This window comes from Procambarus clarkii, chromosome 60 (genome assembly GCF_040958095.1).
Source record: "Procambarus clarkii isolate CNS0578487 chromosome 60, FALCON_Pclarkii_2.0, whole genome shotgun sequence".
Lineage (NCBI taxonomy): Eukaryota > Metazoa > Arthropoda > Malacostraca > Decapoda > Cambaridae > Procambarus > Procambarus clarkii.
In genome coordinates, this window is record NC_091209.1 from 19235579 (window position 1) to 19262728 (window position 27150).

At 38.8% G+C, this 27150-nt stretch overlaps 2 protein-coding genes across 2 annotated transcripts in view; one reads left to right on the forward strand and one right to left on the reverse strand.

The window, feature by feature from the left end:
- The window catches only part of LOC123766722 (carbohydrate sulfotransferase 10), an 83950-nt gene that overhangs the window by 6963 nt on the left and 49837 nt on the right, over positions 1-27150 (forward strand). The gene's annotated exons all lie outside the window — the stretch shown is intronic.
- LOC123766727 (eggshell protein 1) lies at positions 1385-5660 on the reverse strand. Its single transcript, XM_045756029.2, has 2 exons — positions 5587-5660; positions 1385-1894 (listed from the first exon to the last, which is right to left on the reverse strand). Exons 1-2 carry the CDS (start codon positions 5593-5595, stop codon positions 1559-1561), a joined length of 345 nt encoding a protein of 114 aa, XP_045611985.2. The 5' UTR covers positions 5596-5660; the 3' UTR covers positions 1385-1558.

The following is a 27150-nucleotide window of genomic DNA, read 5'->3' on the forward strand; positions in this document are numbered from 1 at the left end:
GATTACATGCTCCCACCAGCGCTGGTGGGGGAGAGATTATATACTTCCTCCAGTGATGGTGGGTAGCGAGGCCGACAGCTTTCTAAGATGGGGTGGTGTGGGGGGGGGGGGGGTGTTGGGGATTGGCCCCCATGGTGGAGCATCTGTTGGCTGAGTGCAAGGCTCCGAGGCTGATCATATGAACTATACACTTGTATTCTCGCGTAATTGGTTTCTTGAAAACAGTACAAATTGTCTATTGAATATCCTTTGTAATAAAATTCTCTGTATTTTTTAAATAAACATTAATAATAGTAATAATATTTATTATTATTATTATTATTATTATTATTATTATTATTATTATTATTATTATTATCATTATTAAAATTATTATAATTAAAATTATTATTATTATTATTATTATTATTATTATTATTATTATTATTATTATTAATATTATTATTGAAAAATGCACAAAAGCCTTGATGAGGGTTCGAATATACCTTGGTTACCTTAACTTAACACCTATGCGCTAAGTGTTCCCAAACGCGTTCTAGTCAACTGTACCACGACTTGGTACAGAAGAATTGTAATGCAATGGTCAAAAGAATTGCAACTTGGAGGGCTATTGCCCCCACGAGGATCCCGAGGTTTCCACAGAAGCCTAATCGGGGTCTCACACAATTCCCCCCCCCCCCATGCACTCGGGTTCTGTCACCCAGTAGCACCCTGATGCTCCTACTTCAAATACACAGAGAATTCCTTTAACGTTGGTAACCGTGATTTTCGTTGATGATTTTCAAAACATCAACATTGTGAACATCAACATCACAATGTTGATGTTTGTTCCTTCAAGTTCAAGTTCAAGTATGTATATTGAGATAAGCAATAAATACATCTCAAAGGGATAGAGTAGCTTAGGCTATTTCTACCCCCCCTTGTGTTTGTTCCTTACAACTGATTGCGTTCATGTATTGTAATTTATGTGGCATAGTGGATATGTGTGCATTATCCGTAAATTTGCGCTAGCAGTACATGGTACTGCTTCCAATAGATGTCCTTCCTATGGACACCAGAAGGCCTAGACTGGAATATCACGGGAGCCATAGAGCTGTAATGAACGTCACACAAGGAACAGCAACAACAACGGCTCAGAGAAATAAAGATAAAATTTGTAATCATGTAGAATTTGAATCATGTGGGAGGCAAAAAAACTCTACGGAAGACTCTGTAGAGTGGTGCGTATACCAGCCTGTGAACCCCAGAAAGTCACAAGCACTATGTTGTATCCCTGTTTGTGTTGGAGGTTCACCTACCGAGATCAGTAGCACCGGTCAGTACATTTTATTAATGCCGTCAAAAAAACCTTTTCTCTAAGAAACGTTTTGTGGTATAATTAATTTTCAAGTTTTTTTTACTGAGTTTTTATTTCAGTAGAGTACAATAATGTTTTCCTCATAATTTATCGATGCGATGAAAGACATGATTCCGGTGAAGTTAGACAATGGGGTGCAGTAGAGGACCTCCTAGTGTTTATAAACTGGGGTTGTCTTACGTTTTCTTGAATGTTTCAAGGTTAATGTATGAGAATTTCAGTACCATGATGCCCAACATTGACATGAGCGTGAGGTCGGCCAAAGCCACCTCCGAAATCACCGCCATGTCCACCTCCGAAACCACCGCCATGAATGCCACCTCCAAAGCCACCTCCAAAGCCACCTCCAAAGCCACCTCCAAAGCCATGGCCTCCTCCGAAACCACCACCTCCAAAGCCACGACGACCTCCTCCGAAGCCACCGCCGAAGCCACGACGTCCTCCGTGAAAGTGTCCTTGTGGGTCAGGTAGAGCCACAGGACCAGGCATGGCCAGGGTCATGCCCAGCATGGCGCACAGGACGATAGTCACCCAAGACTGTAATGAATTAAGAATATATATTGTCAACATTCAAGTAGTAAACACACACACACACACTAATGTTCCTAATATTCACCAGGAAAGAAGAAGAGATATTTAACATCCAGTACCTTCCTCCCTTGGGAAAGAGTGATCATTTCCTGTTGGAAATTGAGTATGCCTTGCGATATAATCTAGAAGAGAATGGGGACATTGAAACATTTGATAAACTCGATTTCAAGAGAGAGAACACTATGGGGAATTTAGAAATTGTTTAATGAGTTTATTTGGATATACTTGTTGCTAGGCAAGGAAGTGAATGAGATGTATGCCAAATTTTGCGAAATATACGAGGAAGGCACACAAATATTCATACTAAAACAGAGATGCAGGACCAGAAAACAGGATTGGTCTAACATAAATCGCGAGAGGGCCAGGTAGGAAAATACAAGAAAATGGGTTTAGTATAGGAAGAGGCCTAACCCACAAACACCAGCACTACAAGCAAGCAAGAAACAATTACACAACAGTGAGAAGAGAGGCAGAAAAGAACTTTCTCAGAAAAACTCAGAAAAGAAAAAGAAGAAGAAAAGAGAAAGGTAAAGCAGATAAATGTAAAACAGTTCCGGGCCTTTTTATAAATTCATTAAAAGCAAGCTGTATGTAAAGGATAAAATCCAAAGACTGAGAACAGGGAACAGGACTACTGAGGATGAAAAATAAAAAAGTGTGAAACGCTAAATGAGCAGTTCCAAAGTGTGTTTGTACAAAATGAGGCGTTCATAGAACCGGACCCAATACCAATTCCAAAGCACGCTATAGAGGTATCTCAAGGCAAAGTGGAATAATTACTCAAGGGTCCAAGAAGAAATAAAGCAGTTGGACCTGATGGAGTTTCACCTTGGGTGCTGCGATAATGTGCAACTGAGCTGAGCATTCCACTTCAATTAATATTCCAGATATCCTGGTCCAACATAAATCTACGGTAGAAAACAATCTACCTGATGGAATACTGAATTATTTGAACATGTTTGCGGATGATGCTAAGATGCTGGGGACGATTGGAGACGCAGACGATTGTAATGCCCTTCAAATCGATCTAGATAAAATAAGTGCTTGGAGAGTAAATTGGCAAATGGAATTCAATATGAATAAATGTCATGTTATTGAATGTGGAATAGGAGAAACTAGACCACACACAACTTACAAATTATGTGGAAAGGAATTACAGAACTTTAATAAAGAACGAAACCTAGGGATGGTTTTGGATAGTAAGCTGTCGCCAGAGGAACACGCAAAGACATTGTGCGAGGACCCTATGCTACACTTTCTAACCTCAGAATTGATTTTAAATACATAGCTGGCAAAATACTGAAGAAATTGTTCACGACTTTTGTTAGACCGAAGCTGGAATATGCTGAGGTTGTATGGTGCCCATATCTTAAGAAGCACATTAACAAACTGGAAAAGGTGCAAAGACATGCTACTAAGTGGCTCCCAGTACTGAAGGACAAGACCTACGAGGAGAGGTTAGAGGCATTGAATATGCCAAAACTAGAAAATAGAAGAAAAAGAGGAGATATGATTACTACGTGCAAAATAGTAAAGGGAATTTATGAAATTTATAGGGAAGAATTCCTGAGACCTGAAACTTCAAGAACGAAAGGTCATAGATTTAAACTAAGTAAACAAAGCTGCCGAATGAATATATGAAAATTCACTTTCACAAACAGAGTGGTAGACGTTTGGAAAGAGTTAGGTGAGAAGGTGATGTAAGCCAAAACCGTCAGTAGTTTCAAAGCGTTATATGACAAAGAGAGCTGGGAAGACGGGACACCACGAGCGTAGCTCTCATCCTGTAACTTCACTTAGGTAATTACACACACACACGGGTGGAGGAGAAGTGGAACTGATGATACATAAGAATTTCGAGACAAGAACTGTAGCAGAGAGGCCAACGTAAAGGACTTAACCATAGCCATGGTGTAAGTGGATGACAAGAGGAGTATCATCCTCTAGTCATACACTCCAACAAAGAGCAGGAGGCCAAGGGAAAAATAAGATTAGAACAACGTAGACAGATTGCCCAAGAGAGAGCCTCAACTCATGTAAGTAGGACGAGAGCATAGTGACTTAAGTTTCGGAGGTTTTAATCACAGATAAATAAATAAATACATGGGAAGGATGCCCATTGAGAGGAAAATATATAGAAAAAGAAGTTAATGGACACTGCATGTAGGCAATGAGTCACAATAACATGGCTGAAGTATGTAGACCAGACCACACACTAGAAAGTGAAGGGACGACGACGTTTCGGTCCGTCCTGGACGGAAATCGACTTGAGAATAGTCCAGGACGGACCGAAACGTCGTCGCCCCTTCACTTTCTAGTGTGTGATCTGGTCTACATACTTGGACACTACAGTCTGGAACTTCAAGAAACGGGTATTTGCTGTTAAGAGTTCAACATATATCGAAAGGATAAAATACAAGGTAGCACTTGAAGCCAGTGAACACTGTCAGTGTTACGTCATCACATAGTAGCCAACAAGCTGCATACCGGGCCCAGGAGGAAACTACCGGCGGGGAAACAGTGGAAAGGAGAAGGAATATGAGGGGAAAGTAATTAATAAGATGGAGGAATATTGTGATCATGTGACAAAACACAAAAACAAACCAGTAATTCAACACAATGCAAGTAGGCCAAATACACGAGAGAGTTAGTATGGACAAATTACTACACTATAATAAAGCAAAGAGGGAGGCAGAAAGGAAGAGAAACTGAAAGGCAGTTCGAGAATAACATAAAATACTAACTTAAAGAACAGCCTAGGCTATTGAACCGTCTTATAAGAAGAGACAATTGTAGGGAACTAAGTCATTAGGCTAAAGATAGATGTTCTCACAGAAAGTGACAATGAAGTCTGCGAGGAACTAAACAGTTGGTCTCAGTAAGTCTTAAAAGACTGAACACAGACAAGAGCAGACTAGTCAAGGAATACTTGAGCAATATGGTGGTATCTAAGAAGAACTTAATGAATCAACTGACTAAACTGGCTGTAGGAAGGTCTGGTGTCAATAGCACATTCTACAACATGAACATTGTGGATGTAGAACGTCCGGATATCAATAAAATTACAAAGGAAGGTGCCAATATTCAAGACAGTCAGACTGGAGGCCTAAAAGTACACACTAAGAGTCCCTGACCTACATTCCCCTGTAAGATAATGAACCAAAAATGACAGAATAATGTGGGTCATTGAACATCTGTCATACACAAACTTAAATAACCGAGTGCCAATTACACACAGAAATCACAATAGTGTGATGCATCAAATGAACAAATCCACAATGGCCGTGATGAGGATTCGAACCTGGACGGAACTGGCTACGTATTATCGGATGGTAAGGGGAGGATAGATTGCATTAATTGGATTACCAGAGAACCTTTGATTCTCTCTCCCCCAGAAAAGACTGTTCCACCAAAATGGAGAAGGAGGTTGAAGTAACTGGAAATTAACTAGTTCTATATAGTCATACTAGTTGAACGCTTTTTTCCTAATAATTTCCTTACCTAGAATGGGTAAGAAAATAAGTAGCCCTCAAGAAAGACATGCATTGTTCATGTGTAGAAATTGCTAGATTTTATAAACTACTCCGAACTCTTTTTACAAATATTCTAATAAAATAAAAAGACTTTACAAGACTTACCAATTTCATGTTGGCGGTGTAGGATCTGATATCCTCAGGATGAATACAAGCTGCAGACTGATGATTCCAGCACGTGGCTGAGTATTTATATACACAGAGGTGGTGGGTGGGGGGGGGGGAGGAGTAAGTAATAAGGAAACGATATGACTCGTTTCGATGAGGGAGGGGGGGATGGGGGGGAGGGGGGATGGGGGGGGAGGGGTAAGGGGGTCAGAATGGGTCGCTTCAAGGATGGAGCTCTGAGAGTCGTCAGGAGGTATATCTCACAAGGGCTGACTTTGCTCTCTCTTTTTTTTTTTTTTTTTAATTTCGAAACACTTACCAAAATACTTAAATTTCAACTTGAATGTAAACTGCTGAAGTTAGATAAACAACATACCCCCCACCTTCCCAGCATGACCCTGCAAAATATCCCCCATGATGAATGTACCCTACATAATAGTCAAATTAAACTAATGTAAAACTAACAACACAAGGAATAGTAAGTATATTTACTTTTCCTTACTCTACTTACTAAAGTTATAGAAAAGTAAGTATACTTTTCTATAACTTTATTTATCGAGCATAATTCCGCAGACAAGAAAACTATAATTTATATTCGCCTGACGCTTAATAAGAGAGACGGCAGCTGACATGGTTTAACTCCCGGGTACCTATTTACTGCTAGGTGAACAAAGTCGTTTAAGCAAACATCTCGTTCTGCCCGGGAATCGAACTGAGGACCATACAGTCATGAACAACTAACTGCCCTAGCCACAGCGTTACATGAGCTGGAACACTGCTGGCGGCCTTACTGATGCTGTGGGCGGCCAGGTCGGGCCGGAAGTGCCTATCCTGGGCCGAAAATACTACACCACAGGAAGAATCAGGAAGGAAGTGTCTTGTACCCTTCTCCCATACCCCTCTCAAGATATGCCAAACTTGTGGCCCAGGCATACGTCGCCTGCCTCCGTGCTGGTAGGTGAAATGCTCATCCAACCAGCAGTGTGTGTATATATATAATGTATATTCCTCGAGAAATATCAAACATCCCAATTTGTCACAACCACGCCCGCGGAGCTCTAGTAGAAAAACAAGTGAGGACCCAGCCGCTGTTGACCCTGAGAGGTGAGAGTGGGTGGGTTTTACCTGTGGTCAGTTCCTGAGGACTCGGCCGATGGCACACTTCTTTCTTGTTATTTGGTGTAAACTGCTTTACAGGAAGTTACACGCTCAAGGTCACTGGAGAAATGTGAGTAAAAGGAACATTGTTGAACGTTAACGTATTGTTATTACGAGCCAGTTAAAAAGGCATTTAGAGCGAGAGCTAGAGCGGTAGCGTGTCAGTTTGGTAGTTATTTTTTTTATTTTTGTAATTATCAGGGGAAAACGCCAGGCCATTACGACTTTATAGCACTTGGAAGGGGTCAGAATAAGGATTTGGGGTGGGACGGGGGGAAGGAATGGTGCCCAACCACATGGACGGTCGGGGATTGAACGCCGACCTGCATGAAACCAGACCGTCGCTCCACCGTTCAAAGTGACTGGGTATAGTGGTAGTTAAGAGCATAGGTGTGAACGGTAGTAAGTGTGGCAATTTGAGCGGTTGTTATATTGGCAGTTAGAGTAGTTGTTAGAGGGGTAGTTACTGGCAGTTAAAGTAGTTGCTAGAGGGGTAGTTACATCGGTAGTTAGAGGGTTATCTTGAGTCTATAGGCTTATTTTTGTGTGTGTGAATTACGTGTTAGAGGCAGTTTGTATAGTTGAGGCCCAACACAGGTGCCGTAGGGGATGTAGGGAGAGATAAGGGAAGAAACTGGCGGGAGAGAACTTAATATCATACTTTTCACGGAATATTAAGTGTTGACATTAAGGTGTTACCAACATATATAGGCCTGGCAATTTAGGTTCGTTTGGTATCAGGTTTAAGACCCGCCAACCTCGAGAGGGCTATTAAGGCCACTACAACAGCTTACAGGTAAATATAACAAATATAGTTTAGATTTGAATATAGTCCAAGGGTAATATGATTTTAACACGATTTTTTTCAATATTTCTTATGTTTTCATCACTGTCGGGGGAAGTTGAAAAATTAACTCTCCAAAAGTTTATTTTTACATTTTTTTATTTTGGTCTGACGCCTAGAAATGCGTTTCACAAGGTATGGTACCTTGAGTTTTCTCTTACGTGCGGTATTGGTGAAATTTTTTTTTTTTTAGATCTTCTGTATTTGGTTAGCTGACGTTTCTGTACAGACTACATTAGGGTTTTATTTATAATTATATTATATTTATCAGTATTTAATCTGCCCACTAGCTAGACGAGTAACCACATAGATACAGCCTTGCTGTTGTTATAGATTCAGCTACTCGGAACAAGTTCCAAGTAGCACAGGCTATGGTGAGCCCGTAACTTACCCGGCACAGGAGCGGGGCAAGTAGCACGGGTTGTATGGTGAGCCCGTAACTTACCCGGCACAGGAGCGGGGCAAGTAGCACGGGCTATGGTGAGCCCGTAGTGGACTTACCTGGCACAGGAGCGGGGCAAGTAGCACGGGCTTTGGTGAGCCCGTAGTGGACTTACCTGGCACAGGAGCGGTGCTGTGTAACTGTGGGGATACAGCCGTTTTCTCATTCAGGGTGACCTAAGCAGATATACCCATGACCATATAATTGAGTTACCCCTCGCAAATATTTCCCTGATGGCGGGTGATGTCCGTAGACTTTCCTCTGTCACTACATATTTCTGATAAAACATTTTTTGTATATGTGATCAAAATGAATAGATTGGAAGCAAGAGAATTTAATTTTAAGTTTTAATAATAGTCTGCATTCTAATACAGTACATACATAGAGCTTTGCAATATTGTAAAATAACCTTTCCCGAAATGTAACTATGAATTTCTTATATAATATAAAAGAATTTTTATATAATAAACATATAAACAGACGAAGTTTCGGTCCGTCTTGAACCATTATCAAGTCGTGTAACGAAAGAGTTGATTGACTGATGAAGATTAAGCCACCCAAGAGGTGGCACGGGCATGACTTGCCCGTAAGAGAAAGAGTTGTATAGAAAGTCACTATATAAAGTAAGACTGAGGCGAGAAGGTATACCCTAGGAATAAAGAAAACTGCAGAGGGGCTAATGGTTGTCTTAACTTTCAACAAAGATATTGTGACGTACTGTCTGAATATATATATAAAATATTATTGGCTTTTTTTTTTTGAGATATATACAAGAGTTGTTACATTCTTGTACAACCACTAGTACGCGTAGCGTTTCGGGCAAGTCCTTAATCCTAAGGTCCCTGGAATACGATCCCCTGCCGCGAAGAACCGTTTTTTCATCCAAGTACACATTTTACTGTTGCGTTAAACAGAGGCTACAGTTAAGGAATTGCGCCCAGTAAATCCTCCCCGGCCAGGATACGAACCCATGACATAGCGCTCGCGGAACACCAGGCAAGTGTCTTACCACTACACCACGGAGACTACCAATCTATGTATATCAGTCATCTCTCTTAATTTACGTATAAACTACACTGAATTTATAGTTTTAAATTTTGTTTTTGTAATGTTCAATGCTGAAATATGTGGGTTATTAACTCACAAACATAAGTTCAAATCAAATAAAAAATCAAAATCAAATGTTTATTCAGATAAAGTACATACATACAAGGCGAGATACAACATTGATGGATTTATAGATAGAGCTAGTACATACAAAGCCTAAAGCCACTATTACGCAAAGCAGTTTCGGGCAGTTGTCGACACATCAAGTCTACAACTGTTTCTCAGATGTCGACGTTGGTGGTTATCGTGTGGTAGATTCACCATTGTCTACTCCGTGATACCTGGTTGATACCTGGTTGATACCTGGTTGATGGGGTTCTGGGAGTTCTTCTACTCCCCAAGCCCGGCCCGAGGCCAGGCTCGACTTGTGAGAGTTTGGTCCACCAGGCTGTTGCTTGGAGCGGCCCGCAGGCCCACATACCCACCACAAGACCGTGCATGTATATGTGTCCTTGACCGAAAGGGTCGCTGCAGTAGAGGCGCGGCCGTTGATAAGGAGTGGCCGGTGTAGGAGAGTTAGTACTGTGGTGGTGGGTATGTGTGCTGGGGGTTCGGGGATAGGGGATTGGGGGGAGGGGTGTCGGAACACTTGGTCGACCTCTGGTCACCGAGGTTGGACGTTTCTCAGAATTTAAGCACCTTGAAGTTAGGAGCAGCACACCTGACTGGCCCCTCCCTTGAGGGACTTGTAGAGGACGGTAGAAATAGCCTAAGCTAATTATTTAATTAGACAAACTTTGTAATGCTGCTAATTTCATATAAGTTGCAGTTGTTGTTGTTTCATATACAAGTTTCATATATATAAGTTGCATATAGGCTGCTAGTTGTTGTTATCGACAAGTAGTGTTTTTTAAACCACAATAAATATTTTTGTATAATAGTTACTATACAACAGATAGTTGTATAGTAACTGTTACTATACAACAGATAGTCACTAGCGACGCCTATTCCTAGTCCAGCCTGGGCCAGTCAGTTAAAAAAAATCAGTAATAGCTTATTAAAAAGCTATCAAAATATAGACAATAATAATAACCTATATTTCATAATAAAATTGTATACAGTTTCATAATAGTACATCATAATAACACGCGATTATTATAAATATAATAAAGGAAATACAGGAAACCAAGTAAAATTAAAATATTTTATTTCATAAGAAAATCGTATAATTATTTAGTATTAGCCAATGATGCTCATCACAGTCACAATACATCCCGTGACACAATACATCCCGTCATCAACAGTCACAATACATCCCGTGGCGAACAATCACTATACATCCCGTGACCAACAGTCACAATACATTCCGCGACACAATACATCCCGTGACGAACAATCACTACACATCCCGTGACCAAGTCACAATATACCCCTTGTGATAACGAAACACAATACACTCTTTGAACGACAATCACAATATATTCCTTGAACGACAATCATAATATATCCATTGGAGAGAGGGAGGAAGGAGGAATATTAACGGAAGCGGTAGAGGCCATAGTGGTGATGATGCTTGTGAGTGTAGTGGTGCTGGTGGTGACGATAACCGTAGCGATAACCACTGCCTCTGTTGGCAGATCTGGGGTTAGACTCTCGGCCAGGCAGAGCCAGGCCATGGGCCAGGCCCAGCAGCAGGGACACCAACACCACGGCTACTAGTATCTGAGGGAAGAAATAAAACATTATTACAATAATTGTTGTTGTTGTTAAAGATTCGCTACCTAGAACAAAAAGTTCCAAGTAGCATGGTAATCGTCCAACATGACAATTACTGTAGTTTGACTAAGACACACAAGTAATTTTATATAATGTATCCTCAAATATACACTTTGAAACTTGGAAAGACACCCACATAACATGTTTAACACTTAAAAAACAGAGCAACTTACATATTTACCTCAATGAATGGAAAGAAATGCACTAGCAATACTATTTTAATAACCCGTATTGTACATATAAACAAGAACTTAAAACTACTGTGGGTGGTGGGGGTGTGAGCGCAAGACTGTAATGAGAGCGGTTACTTACCAATTTCATGATGGAGATCGATGGATGTAGTAATGGTCAATGCTGACTGCTGTCTCAGAAGTGTGCATAAGGCACGGCTCCCTGGCCTTATATACAGGCCGATCCGGTGGTTGGGGGCGTTAGGGAGGGTCCCGGTTTGGTGTTAGGATTAAAGCCTATTAACCTCAGTAAGGTTATTAAGGCCGCCACAATAGTTTATTGACCAAGCAAGAATATTTTAGGCTTAAACATACTCCAGAACAACAGTAAACTCTCAGTGTATATGTATCGAGAAGCTGGGAATCCCTATCAGTGTTTATATGAATTATATATGATGTTGGGAAAAGACTGGGTTTGACAGAAGGGAAGATAGTACTGCCTGGGGCTTGGAGACGCACCCAGAACAGTTGCCAATGATAAAAAGTTCAATTATTAAAGAGCTTTGAAATGTAATTTACCGCCTCATCAAAACTTATTAGAACTTGCATCAAATGAAAGAGTAACTTATGCTCTATATGATACTGTATTACTACAGTATCATAGAACTAGAGAGAGAGTTGTATAAATCATTCATGAAGTTCAGGTACGTTTATTGAGATAATAAAATGCATCTCAAAAAGATCGAGTAGCATAGGCTATTTCGACCCTTCATCTATTTCAGGTCTATGAAAAATGTGAATGTCAGACCACGAAGGAAGAATTTATACAGGAATTTCCTTAAGTACTTTCGTATTTAATAATACATCCTTCAGAAGATGTATTATTAAATACTAAAGTACTTAAGAAAATAGATAGATAGATAGATAGATAGATAGATAGATAGATAGATAGATAGATAGATAGATAGATAGATAGATAGATAGATAGATAGATAGATAGATAGATCAATGTATTCTAGTGTGTAGCATATCGCCTGTTCACACACTACAACATTGTGTATTAATGTGTAGTATGCCTCATATTTCCACACTAGATCGCTGAGTTCTAGTGCGCACAATGCTTCGGGCTCACATACTAGATCACTGTGTTCTAGAATGTAAACAATAGGTAATTGGAGGAAAAATTATTGTGTAATACGCCACATCATACTATAAAGGTCTATGATAATGGTATTTTAGCTACAGTTTTTAGATTCAAAAACTTTGCACCAATGGTGTAATGATAAACTTATTTTAATATGATATATGTATTATATTTAAGTCAAATAAGTATAAAGTATAGTATGATTAGGATAATTGTTGGATGTGATTAAATCATTTAATGTAATTATTATGATAAACCTGAGATAATTATTATGATATGATAGGGAGCCGGTCGGCCGAGCGGACAGCACGCTGGACTTGTGATCCTGTGGTCCTGGGTTCGATCCCAGGCGCCGGCGAGAAACAATGGGCAGAGTTTCTTTCACCCTATGCCCCTGTTACCTAGCAGTAAAATAGGTACCTGGGTGTTAGTCAGCTGTCACGGGCTGCTTCCTGGGGGTGGAGGTCTGGTCGAGGACCGGGCCGCAGGGACACTAAAAGCCCCGAAATCATCTCAAGATACTCAAGAAGATAACCTTCTGTGTAAGATTTTGTAAAGCTCTTTGCGTGGCGTCTGTTTACAGTACGGTAATAATAGGCTGTGGTTTTTAAATGTATTGTATTGTCTCAAACGTACTTAAGGTAGGTATGGGATATGAATGACTGGTCACAGGTCACTGGTCACAAGTTAAAAAAAGGTCACGGTGAGATCAGGGTAAGATGTCAGGGGTAAGGTTAAGGCGGTCATGAAACGTTCGTATTCGACAGCCAGTCTCAGTAGTGTGGCAATGTCGTGTTCAGATTATCCTGGCTTTGTTCAGCTGCGTTGTCAGGACTTGACGGCTCCTGCGTCACAACGTTTCCTTTAAATCATATTTTTCTCACTGATGACAAGTGTAGCGGCCTGCCGGTTCGTTAGCTGTTGTTAGAGTTGTGTGGGTAACGAACTCGTTGTTTGTGTTGGCATGGTTTGGGTCAGATATGGAGGGTGAGGTCTGCAAGCCGCCACCTGCCTTCTCTGTACACATTCAAGGGAATTTAGATCCATTCTATAGCATGTGACGAAAACTGAACTGCATAATCCAAATGGATTAATTCTGGAAATTAATCCAAGTATGATATTTTCCTTATTCTCAACGTTGATACACTGATTTTTTTGCCTTTAGATTCCTACTAATCATGACTCCCAGATTGTTTTCGCATTCAGAATACTGTCTAGCTGATATCTGGTAACTTATTATCATTGCCTAGAATCGGAACCTCGCATTTGTTAGCATTAAACTGCATCTGCCAATATTTTGTTCATTTCAAACACCTAAGTGGATCGTATTTGACTTTAAATTGATTATGCACCATCCAGCGAGCATCAGAAATATTGCCGGAACAACCGTGGACATCTTCAAGAGAAAACTAGATTGTTTTCTTCAAGGAGTGCCGGACAAACCGGGCTGTGATGGGTATGTGGGCCTGCGGGCCGCTCCAAGCAACAGCCGGGTGGACCAAACTCTCACAAGTCAAGCCTGGCCTCGGGCCAGGCTTGGGGAGTAGAAAAACTCCCAGAACCCCATCAAGTAGGCAGGCAGCTATACCCATCCCGTGAGCGGAATTCCGGGTTCGAATCCCGGGCGGGACAGAAATGGTCGGGCACATTACCTACCATCTACTGCACCTGTTCACCTAGCAGTAAGCGGGTACCCAGGAGTTGTCAGCTTCTTGCGGGGAGGGGGGTGGTGCATCCTGGGCGGGGTCAGTAATTTGACCGTGTGACCTCGATATAAGCCTATCTGGCTACCTGACCCCCGCTCAATGAATTAGCAGGATTACATGAAATAGTCAAATGTGATTAAAATACATGTTTCTTTATAGATAGTAGAAGATGAAGATGAAGCCGCCCAATAGGTGGCACGGGCATGAATTGGTAAGTGGTGGCCCTTTTGAGCCATCACCAGTATCAATAGATGATACTGGATACTGGTACTGATACTGGTTCATCTTAACACATTCACAAGGGAGACATCTCCCATCATGCAGGGTGCATTCGCACCTCCACAGATCTCCAGTATCATCTATTGTTACTGGTAATGGCTCAAAAGGGCCACCACTTACGAGCTATTCATGCCTGTGCCACCTTTTGGGTGGCTTCATCTTCATCTTAACACATTCATAAGGGAGACATCTCCCGTCATGCAGGGTGCATTCGCACCTCCACAGATCTCCAGTATCAGCTCTTGATACTGGTAATGGCTTAAAAGGGCCACCACTTACGGGCTATTCATGCCCGTGCCACCTTTTGGGTGGCTTAATCTTCATCAATCAATCAGTTCTATTCACACCATCTGGTCACCATTTGGTCCGGGAGACATCTCCCGTCACGCTGGGTGCAGTCGCATCTCCACAGATCTCCAGTATCATCTATTGATACTGGTGATGGCTCAAAAGGGCCACCACTTACGAGCTATTGATGCCCGTGCCACCTTTTGGGTGGCTTCATCTTCATCTTAACACATTCACAAGGGAGACATCTCCCGTCATGCAGGGTGCATTCGCACCTCCACAGATCTCCAGTATCAGCTCTTGATACTGGTAATGGCTTAAAAGAGCCACCACTTACGGGCTATTCATGCCCGTGCCACCTTTTGGGTGGCTTAATCTTCATCATCATCATCATGGTCTCATTGTGCACCATTTGGTCACCACTTGGTCCGGGAGACATCTCCCGTCACGCAGGCTGCAGTTGCGCCTCCACAGATCTCCAGTATCATCTTTTGATACTGGTAATGGCTCGAAAGGGCCACCACTTACGGGCTATTCATGCCCGTGCCACCTCTTGGGTGGCTTAATCTTCATCAATCAATCAATCAATAGATAGTAGAGGAGCGTTGGAATCTTTAAATAGCAGACGACCAGTAGACCAGAATATTGTGTTAAGACATTAGATAAAAATGGGTATAAAGTAAGATTCATGTGGATCCTTTCACATGTGGGATTACTGTTGAATGAGGCAGTTGATGAGATAGCGAAGAGAGCCACGGAAAAATCTCTTGTCGATGTAGTATGTCAGAAAACTAAAAAATAAAGACAAGAATCAAGATGATCCAAGGGGATGAAGAAAGAGTTAAGAGAAAATGGTGGACAGTAGTAACACACTTAATAATTACGCAATAATAAATACAAATTACGCAATAATAAATACAAATTCGTCCGACACTTATGGTAGAGGAAAGTCTACTTGGAAGGATTCAATTTACACGAGATTAAGAGTAGGATACAAATATTTCTGGCAATACGGTGTCGATGTCAGTGAAAAATATAAGGAGTTTAAATTATGTAGTATGCCGCACGCCCACACCTTAGAACATTATGTATTAGTGTCAACTTATTGATAACTATAGAAATAAGGAAATAAGTAGTGTACCACATCAAATTGTTTGGATGTGTGATAATGGTATGATAGACAGCATACTTAGGAGCTACAAGAATTTTGCCCCAAGAGTGTAACACTTATATTCGGTGCTTATTATATTAACCTACAATGTTAAATGTGATTCTTGTACTGTGATTTGTGTATTTGTTCTCACTGGATTTGTGCACCCCTTGAGGGACTTGAAGTAGAAGTGGGGTAGAAATAGCCTAAGCTACGCTATCCCTTTGAGATGTATTTTATCGTCTCAATAAACGTATTTGAAGGGACTCCATATTGGAAGCTCTGGATCATTTATCTGCTAATTTACTGGCAACCTTGCACGGGTGTGGGTTGGGTCAGTATATAAAGGCCTGGGGCGGGAATTTTTGACCATCAGTAAGTCACAGACCAAGAGATCAACAGATTGTCACCGTTCCTGAGAGACCCGCCAGCAGTGACCAGGCTGCTACTACCTCCTCTGTCAACATGAAACTCGTAAGTTCACCCCATTCAAGTACTATAATTAACTTTGCTGTGATGTGCGATTTGTACTCAAATCTGTATTTTGGTGAATATTTAATTTTGTTATTTATTTAAAAATAATTCAAATGTGTGTGAAGATCAGCTTTGACTCTATTCTTATGTTTCGCAAGTGACTCATAAAATTAATTATTATTGTATTTGAGAAACTTTTTACTTTTTATAAATATTTTCTTTGAAAGTCTGCAGTGAGTGATTACAATATCATTACTAGATTACAATCTCTTTTTGTTCGCACTCCCACACCTTATTTGAATGTCATGAAAATGTAAGCATTTTCTTTTAAATGAATTACCTTAGTCAATATTATCTTTCGAATGAATTACCTTTGTGTCTGCATTAACGTTCTCTATACACTATCGTCTCTATAGACTTATCGTATTAACATGTTTTTTCTCTTGTCCAGACACTGGCAGCGTTGGCCCTGTGCCTGATACTGGGGCTGGCCCTGGCACTCCCCGCCCCTGAAGCCCTACCGGGTTTCGGGCTTTCTGTTCGCAATGGCGGCAATAGGGGCAACGGTGGATATCGCGGGTATGCTCCATATGGTCGACGGGCTTACGGTCGTCGCCACTACCAATACAATCGTGAACTCCACCATAGATTATATGGGTCTACATAGAGCTCAGGTCTCCTGTCAACTGGCGGTCGGCGTTAATTCACTAATGTATTGATACATCAATTGTATTTCGTATTCTTGTATTTCGTATTATACAAGTGTATTTCGATTTTTGTATAAGCTATACTAGTAATATTATAATATATTTATGATAAAATGCAGCATATGTTACGTTTGAAGAATTTTATTAAAACTTACTAGAAAATATTTTTAGTTTTAGAATCCTTTGTAATTATCTTTGTTTTTGTTGCATTGGGATGTGTGATAATGGTATGATACTTAGGAGCTACAATCATTTTGCCCCAAGAGTGTAACACTTATATGCTGTCTCTACTATATTAACCTGCAATGTTGAATGTGATTCTTGTCACATTCTTGAAACAATGGGAATAAATTGGATAAGTTTAGATTTAGGAAAAACTTGGGTAAATACTGGTTCGGTAACAGGGTTGTTGATTTGTGGAACCAATTACCGCGTAACGTGGTGGAGGTGGGGTCCCTAGATTGTTTCAAGCGTGGGTTGGACATGCATATGAGTGGGATTGAGTGGTTATAAATAGGAGCTGCCTCGTATGGGCCAATAGGCCTTCTGCAGTTACCTTGTTCTTATGTTCTGTGATTTGTAGATTTGTTCTCACTGGATTTGTGCTCACCTTGAGGGACTTGAAGTAGAGGTGGGGGGAGGGGGGGATAGAAATAGTCTAAGTTACTCTATCCCTTTGATATGTATTTTATTGTCTCAATAAACATTCTTAAACTTAAAGAGACTCCATATTGGTAGCTCTGGATCATTTATCTATTAATTTACTGGCAACCTTGCCGGGTGTGGGTTGGGTCAGTACATAAAGGTCTGGGGCGAGAATTTTTGACCATCAGTAAGTCACAGGCCAAGAGATCAACAGGTCACCGTTCCTGAGAGACCCGCCAGCAGTGACCAGGCTGCTACTACCTCCTCTGTCAACATGAAACTCGTAAGTTCACCCCATTCAAGTACTATAATTAACTTTGCTGTGATGTGCGATTTGTACTCGAGTCGGTATTTTGGTGAATATTTCATTTTGTTATTTATTTAAAAATAATTCAAATGTGTGTGAAGATCTGACTGTTCTCATGTTTCGCGAGGGACTCGTAAAATTAGTTATTATTGTTAGAATTGTTTAATTATTATTGTTAAATATTAGAGAAACTTTACTTATTATGGTTATAAATAGGAGCTGCCTCGTATGGGCCAATAGGCCTTCTGCAGTTCCCTTTGTTCTTATGTTCTTACTATAAATATTTTCTTTGATAGTCAGCAGTGAGGGATTACAAGATTAATAGATTATAATCATTACTAGATTACAAGATCATTTTTGCTCCCACTCCCACAGCTTATTTGAATGCTTATCTTACTTGTTTATCCTGCTAAGTCTTTTAAAAATAGGTCCCAAAGTACTGATGAGCGAACAGTGTAGGGACAGATATATATATGTTTAACTCTGATTGAAACTCAAAATCTCTGATTTTCATATACAGCATATATTTGCGTCGTGCTGCATTTGCTATTTCTAAGGAATTGAGTTTCTGTCAGCGATATCTTCTAAGGAATTAAGATTCTGTCAGCATTTTCTTTTTAAAGGATTTATCTTTGTCAGCATTTTCTTTAAAAGGAATTTTCTTTGTCAGTATTATCTTTCCAAGGAATTATCTTTTTGTCTGCATTAACGTTCTCTATACACTAAGAGACTTAAGGTAATAACATGTTATTTTTCCCTTGTCCAGACACTGGCAGCGATGGCCCTGTGCCTGATGTTAAAGGTGGTCATGCCACTTCCCGCCCCTGAAGCCCTACCGAATTTCGGACTTTTTATTCGCGATGACGGCTTCGGGGGCTACGGTGGATATGGCCCGTATGGCGGATATGGTTATCGGCCTTACGGACGTCGCCACCACGGATACTATCGTCGACGTCACCATAGATACTTCGGCTGATGTTGCTGGCTCAGGTCTCCGTCAACTGATCGTCAGTCTCCGTCAATACACCGATATATCAATTGTATTACGTATTCTTGTATTTCGTATTATACAAGTGTATGTCGATTCTTGTATAAGCTATACTAGTGATGTTATAATATATTTATAATAAAATGCAGCATATATTACGTTTGAAGAATGTTATTAAAACTATTACTAGAAAATATTTTTAGTTTTAGAATCCTTTGTACTTTGTTTTTGTTGCATTGGGTGTCCTTGTCCGCGTGACTTCAGATGGCATGGTTATTCATTCCTTCAACTTATACAGTCTCTTTATTTTCGTGATCATTTTGGGCATCTATTTAGTATTAGTACAATGGGGGCTCGTAGAATTTTACATGGCATTTATACAGGAAACCAATTATCCATATCATCACCGATCATGAGACGTAAACCCCAAATGTTATACTTGATCCTGCCTCGTAAGAACTTCAATATTTTGTCTAATGATTAACCCTCCTGCCTGCCTATCCACACACAAAAAATGTAATCAGATAAATTTTTTATCTTTATTTAATAAAATACAATATAAATCATATATAAATTTTACAAGGCAATACACTACATATACAGTAGTATAATTCTCAATAAACAAGTGTTTCATTATCACAGAACATGAACTTTAAACCCATAAATGTTATACTTATTTTTCTTTAAATGATTTACAATATTGGGGATTATATTTACATTAATTTATAGGGGAAATTATTACATTTATATATCATAATTATTGTATTATGAATTTTCTGGCATTTTACGTCATCATGAAACATTAAAAACCTCATTAAATCCACTCTAATGCTTGGTCCACATAAGGCTATAAGTGTCTGTAATCTAGTTTACAAAAACTACTTTCAACTTTCAGAAATAAATTATATGTACCATATTTTCAATATCAGTACTTTGGTCACACCTATTGTTGTCCTTAATTCCCAAGATTAACAACCCATCATTTGTAGGGAGTCTCATGAATATGAGTCTCCGGCGCCTGACAGCTGAGTAGACAGCGCTTCGGATTCGTAGTCCTGAGGTTCCGGGTTCGATCCCCAGATAAGGAATGCACTCTTCCGCACTCAAAACCTTGATAACTATGTACTAGAGTGTAAATTGTTTGATAACTATAGAAATGTGGAAGTTTGTAGTGCACCTCATATAATGATATATAATAAGAAACTGTTCTCATAGGAGGGTTCAAAAACTTTGCAAAAAGTTTTTGCAAAAAAACAAACAGGTCACTAAAATAATCTTAATTTATATTGTAATATGTACTATGTGATGACTACCGAACTAGTGTAAATTTTATTGAGCTATATAATATAGTTATAATACTGCATAGACCTGTGAATCTCTTGAGGGGTCCCGTAAAAGAGGAGGGCAGAAATAGCCTAATGCACAATGTTTCTGTGTGTATATAATACACAAAGATCACACTTGGGTGATATATTAAATGAATAATTTATTCATGGATTTTAAATATGTGGATTTATTCATTGTACATATATATATAAGTTTGAGATGTATTTTATCTAAAAATTAACTTGAACTTGAGCCAAACCATGCCAACACAAACAACGAGTTCGTTACCCACACAACTCTAACAACAGCTAACGAACCGGCAGGCCGCTACACTTGTCATCAGTGAGAAAAATATTATTTAAAGGAAACGTTGTGACGCAGGAGCCGTCAAGTCCTGACAACGCAGCTGAACAAAGCCAGGATAATCTGAACACGACATTGCCACACTACTGAGACTGGCTGTCGAATACGAACGTTTCATGACCGCCTTCAAGATCAAGTACGTTTATTGAGACGATAAAATACATCTCAAAGGATTAGAGTAGCTTACGCTATTTCTACCCCGTCATGACCGCCTTAACCTTACCCTGACATCTTACCCTGACCTCACCTCGCCTCGCCCACCTGTGACAGGTCATTACCTACCTCAAGTACGATTGAGATAGTAAAATAATGTTTAAGATGATAGAGTAGCTTAGACAAGCTACCTTACCTTGAGGAGCTTAGACAAGCTACCTTACCTTGAGGAGCTTAGACAAGCTACCTTACCTTGAGGAGCTTAGACAAGCTACCTTACCTTGAGGAGCTTAGACAAGCTACCTTACCTTGAGGAGCTTAGACAAGCTACCTTACCTTGAGGTTACCTTAAGATGATTTCGGGGCTTAGCGTCCCCGCGAGCCCGGTCGTCGACCAGGCCTCATCGTTGTTGGACTGGTCAACCAGGCTGTTGGACGCGGCTGCTCGCAGCCTGACGTATGAGTCACAGCCTGGTTGGTCAGGTATCCTTTGGAGGTGTTTATCAAGTTCTATCTTGAATACTGCGAGGGGTCGGCCATCGCTATAGTGACCTACTCTATACACCATACACCTGTATATATATATATATATATATATATATATATATATATATATATATATATATATATATATATGTATATATATATATATATATATATATATATATATATATATATATATATATATATATATATATATATATATATATATATATATATATATATATATAGTATTGCCTTGTAAAACTTATGTATAGATGATTTATATTGTATTTCCTTAAATAAAGATAAAAAAAGAATGTACTGTATAGATTTGTGAGCTTCTTGATTGACTTTTAATAGAACAAGGAAGAAATAGCCTAAACTCCCCTGATCTTTTTTATGTGTACTTTAGTCTGAAATTACGTCAATTTGAACTTGAGCTCCATTAAATATTATTTGTGAAGGAGTTCACAAATAATACTTCATACAATGCTTATCATAATTATTACATTAAATCACGACATAAGTATCATAATTATGTAACGCAATACAATTAACAATAAATTATTACCTATACATTAATAAATTAACGCTACCGTTATATCCTGGCGCAAAGTGTTGGAACTTTCTGAGCATTATATCTACCATGCAATTTTCACACGACCAGGTAACTTGAGCGATGCATTGCAAATGTCCATTTTTCTATATTCATCTATAAATATACATTTTAGAACACAAGATGTCTAATGTGTGAACACGATGTATACTACAAACACTATAACAGTGAGCTAGTGTGTGAACACACGGCATACTTCACACATTAGAACACAGTGATCTAGTGTGTGTGAACACAGAGCATGTATCATGTGTTCACAGAGCATGTATCGTATAGAGCATGTATCGTATAGAGCATGTATCGTATAGAGCATGTATGCCTCTATCCGAAAGGATAGTCATACTACACATTGTCTCAAGGGGCTCACAAATCCATACAGTACATAATAATAATAATAATAATAATATTTGATTTACGAGAAGGTACAATGGGTTGGTGAGATTACATTATTGATAGTTTTACATTCTTACAAAGCCACTAACGCATTATTAGCATTTTTCGCGTTAAAAAACGCTAACGGTAAAAATAATAATAATAATACTGTATATTGCATTACAAACATTGTAAATTTACGTAAATTCGGTAATTGCCACAGTACATATTACGAAATAAATCTAAAAGAATTTTTATTATTGCATTTTTTATGTGAAGTGTTTGAATCTTCTAAGAATTGTCTATCATACCATTATCATACATCTATACAGTTTGATATGGTATACAAAGAATTGTCTATCATAATTTTGCTTTATTTCTATATTGCTTAAGCAATTTTCACTCCATGGCAGCTGTGGTGCATTTGTTTACTAATCCACTGGCAACCTTGCCCGGGTGTGGGTTGGGTCAGTGTATATATAGGCCTGGGGCGGGAATTCTTGACCATCAGTAAGTCACAGGCCAAGAGATCAACAGGTCATAGTTCCTAAGAGACCCGCCAGCAGTGACCAGGCTGCTACTACCTACTCCGTCATCATGAAACTCGTAAGTTCAATTCAGTTGATTACTTTTACTGTAATGTGCAATTTTTTATTTAAGTTTGTTTTTGGTGTATATTTAATTTTTGTCATTTTTGACAAAAATTTAAATATTTTGTTTTGGTGTATATTTAAATTTTGTCATTTATTTTAAAATTATAAAAGTGATTGTGAAGACCTTGCTATTATTTCAAAACTCGTTTTGTTTTCTCGTACAGTTCATTGTGTGTAGGCAAAGATCTATCTCTCCCGCAACATAATTTAACCATATCTACTCATAACTACATTGAGTTTACAGTGTGCATATACATTCAAAACGTAAATAGAGGATGTTAGTCACTAACAAACAGTGCGTTTCGGGCATAACTTTAAGATAATACAGTTTCCTTATTTAAAGGTTTGAGTAGGTAGACTCTTAATACTGAACAAGAAGTAAGCTAACACATAATTCGTTCAATGTGAAGCAAATTAGAGAAAATTAATATGTTTAATTAACGAATACTTACAAATTAACTGAGAACATTTTTGGATTGTTAAAAAGATTTTAAAATAATTGACTTATGTGTACATATTTATTTGATTTGGTGTAAACATTGAAATAGGGTTCTCTTTGGTGGTCACTCATGCTAGAGTTAGAAGGCTTCAGTATTTTATAAATCACATTCTAGTTAAAAGTACGTTTTTAATAGTTTAATTTATAATTTAATAATATTATTTAATTTATTTAATTCTATAACTAAAATTCTATAACTATAAAATTCTATAACTATAAAATTCTATAACTATAAAATTCTATAACTATAAAATTCTATAACTATAAAATTCTATAACTATAAAATTCTATAACTATAAAATTCTATAACTATAAAATTCTATAACTATAAAATTCTATAACTATAAAATTCTATAACTATAAAATTCTGTAGACTATAAAATTCTGTAGACTATAAAATTCTGTAGACTATAAAATTCTGTAGACTATAAATTTCTGTAGACTATACAATTCTGTAGACTATACAATTCTGTAGACTATACAATTCTGTAGACTATACAATTCTGTAGACTATACAATTCTGTAGACTATACAATTCTGTAGACTATACAATTCTGTAGACTATACAATTCTGTAGACTATACAATTCTGTAGACTATACAATTCTGTAGACTATACAATTCTGTAGACTATACAATTTTATAAACTATAAATTTATTTAGATAATAAAATACACCCTAAAAGGATCGAATAGCTTAGGCTATTTCTATCCTTAATCACACTTATTCAACCTTCTGTTTTTCCTTTCAATTTCTTGTACAGTTCATTGTGTGTAGGCAAAGTCAACATACATTCATAATTTCTACGCAAATCCTAAAACACTTTTTATGCTATTAACATCGTCATTTTTCTCTTGGCCAGACACTATTAGCGGTGGCCCTGTGCCTGATGCTGGGGCTGGCCCTGGCACTCCCCGCCCCTGAAGCCTTGCCCAGTAATGTTTTCGGGGCTTATGGTGGTTATGGTGGCTATGGTGGTGGACCAGTATATGGTGGTAGACCTGGATATGGTGGTAGACCTGGCTATGGATATGGCGGCTATGATGGATACGGTTACGAGTCTTATGGTCGTCACCACCACCGACACCACCATCGACACCATCATCACGACGGATAAGATTGCTGGCTAAGGTCTCTGTCAACTGTCCGTCGGCGTCAACACACTGATTTGTGGCCTCCGTCAACTGTCCTTATGCATAGCAACACTGTAATATAGCGTCTGTCAACTGTCCATCGGATATTGACGTTAATACACTGTTGTATAGCTTCTGTCAGCTGACAGTTGGCGTCAGTGCACTGATGTATTGATCATATTTGTATTCCTGTGTAAGCTATATAATTAATTTTATAAATATATTTTTAATAAAATACATTTAAAATTTGAAGACTTCTCATTATCAAACCAACAATTTTATTCATACGATTGGACTTTTATACGAAGCTTTGTTGAGCGTAAAGTTGCAACCTTTATTGCACGTAGTTTGCATTATATTAAATTACATTAATTTCATGAGAGTAACTGACACTCTAACAGCATAGCATGCTGTTAGATTTGTTCATTTGATGCATCACGCTATTGTGATTTGTGTGTAGTGTAGCATGCTGACGTTCGTCATATTCTCTATCATTTGGGTTTAGATTTATTTACAAGTTGTATTTAAAAAAATGATGAATGCGTCTGGGAGGACGGCCTCTGCTTTAAACAGCCTAGTGTGAGGACGGGTTCCGGCCATTTAGTAGAATATTTTAGTGTCATTGTGAAGGCTCGCTCGCAAGCAATATTTGTCAACGACAGCAAATGTGGTGAGACGTATGACAGCTGGTTGACTAAGGTACAGGCTGTTTGGACAATGATGTGTGAACATTCTTGGCTATCCAACAGTCTGCCCTCTCGAAATGAACCTCGTATTTTGACGTTAAAATCCCCAAAGTCAAAATATGATTTCAAAATCATATGAAATCATAGCAGTTCCCAAATTGACGGGTTGCTACGTTTTTCTATTCGTAGGTGGATCGGTGAGGCTAAATTCGGGTAATTTAGCATACCAATTTCGTGACATGGCAACTAGGGTTTGGGCTGATGGAGCCAAGGTTGCTCCTTGGCTCCAATTCACGAGCTGATGTGAAGGTTGTGTGACTGCTCAAGTCCTCTGTGTTAGATCGCCAGTATGAAACGAGTGCAGTCAGTCACGTGTGGGACAGGGTTGCCAGATTGGGCTACAAATAGCGAATTGGGCTACTTTTGAGAGCCCCGCGCCCCCAAATTTTTAATTTCGCTACTTGCTACTTTTTGGGCTAATTTAAAAGCAAGATGGGCTAATTTGGGCTATTAATGTTAAGAATGTACGATTGCGAGTTACATGAAAGTAACTATGCTATAAATAATTGTAATTAATAATAATTGTAAATATTAATTAATACTAAATAATATTATTTAATAAATTAGTCCCAATTCAATGCAGAGTTTTCTTCCAAGCACAAAAACTTGTAAATATAAATACAAGATAATAGATAGATCGATAAATAAATAGACAACTTTCAAATATTGCACCAAGTAATGGCGAGAGGAAAAAACTAGACAGTATACATTACATTTGAAATTAATAATGGATGAATGGTAATAAATTGGTGTATGTTTGTATGTATACCAGACAAAGTCCATTTAATGGCAGAATTTAGCCATTTTGTGTAAAAACTTTTATATCTCGTATTATTAATTATAACAGTAATCGAAAAAAGTCAGTTTGTATATACAAGAGATGAAACAGAGCCATGAGCTAGAGCGATGTGCTGAGTCCATAAGGAGGTCGAGCTTCCTGAAATACCTTCCTGTGATTGGCTGTTGCGGGGAATACCAACACTCTTTTATGAATAAAATTTAAACTAAGAAATAGGTTCTTGTGCACAGCAACAAGGTTGTTGTGAAAAAGAACAACAATTTCTGTTTTGCACCTGACAGAAATCTCCATCTAACTGAATAATTTACTCGAATAAGAGGGCAGAGCAGTGTATCATTATTTGTGTCAAGGCAACCCCCAATAATAACGTCTCAAGTTAGGTAGCCAGCCCATTTTTATATAACATCTGTTATATCCTGTAATATTTAATTATCACTTTATTAACACTTTAAATAATTAACACTTCACTTTTTTGGGTAAATTAAAGTTAAAGCAGAATTCCATAAGCAGGACTGGTGGGCTGAACTAAGATGATTTACTAAGTGGATGGCACCTATAGCTGATCCCTTCCTGTGATTGGCTGTTGTGTGAATGCCAAGGCTTATATGAATAAAATGCAAAATAAGAAATACGTCCTTTTGCTTAATAACCTTGTTGTTGTACAAAAGAACAACAATTTCTGTTTTATACAAGACAGAAATTTCCATCTAACTGAATAATGTAGACCAATAAGAGGGCGGAGGCATTGTATCGCCGATATTATTTGTGTGAGGCAACACCCACTGATGACGTCACAAGCTAGGTAGCCAGCCCATGTTTCTGTAACACTCGTTACATCCTGCAGTATTTAATTATCACTATATTAATACTTTTAAATACTTAACATTTCACTTTTTAGGTAGATTAAAGTTGAAGCAGAATGTCATAAGCAAGGATGGTGTGCTGAATAAAGACGCTTTATTAAGTGGATGGAGCCTTTAGCTGATCCCTTCCTGTGATTGGCTGTTGTGTGAATGTCAACAAAGAGTTTCTACCAATAATATGCCATTGATTATGCACCCCATACCATCTGTGGGCGGAGCTTGGAACCTCCTACCCGAGCACAACAACCCGCCTTATGGGTTGCTGTTTGGCTATTTATAGTGCGTTGGAAAAAAACTAGATGGCGTTAGTGGTATTTTGTGGGGTAATTTGTTATAAGTGTAATTTGATGTCAACAGATGGCGTAAGCTGTACCTTTTGGCCACTGTTGACCAGCCAGTTGATAGTGTTCTCTTCTGCCGACAGATGGCAT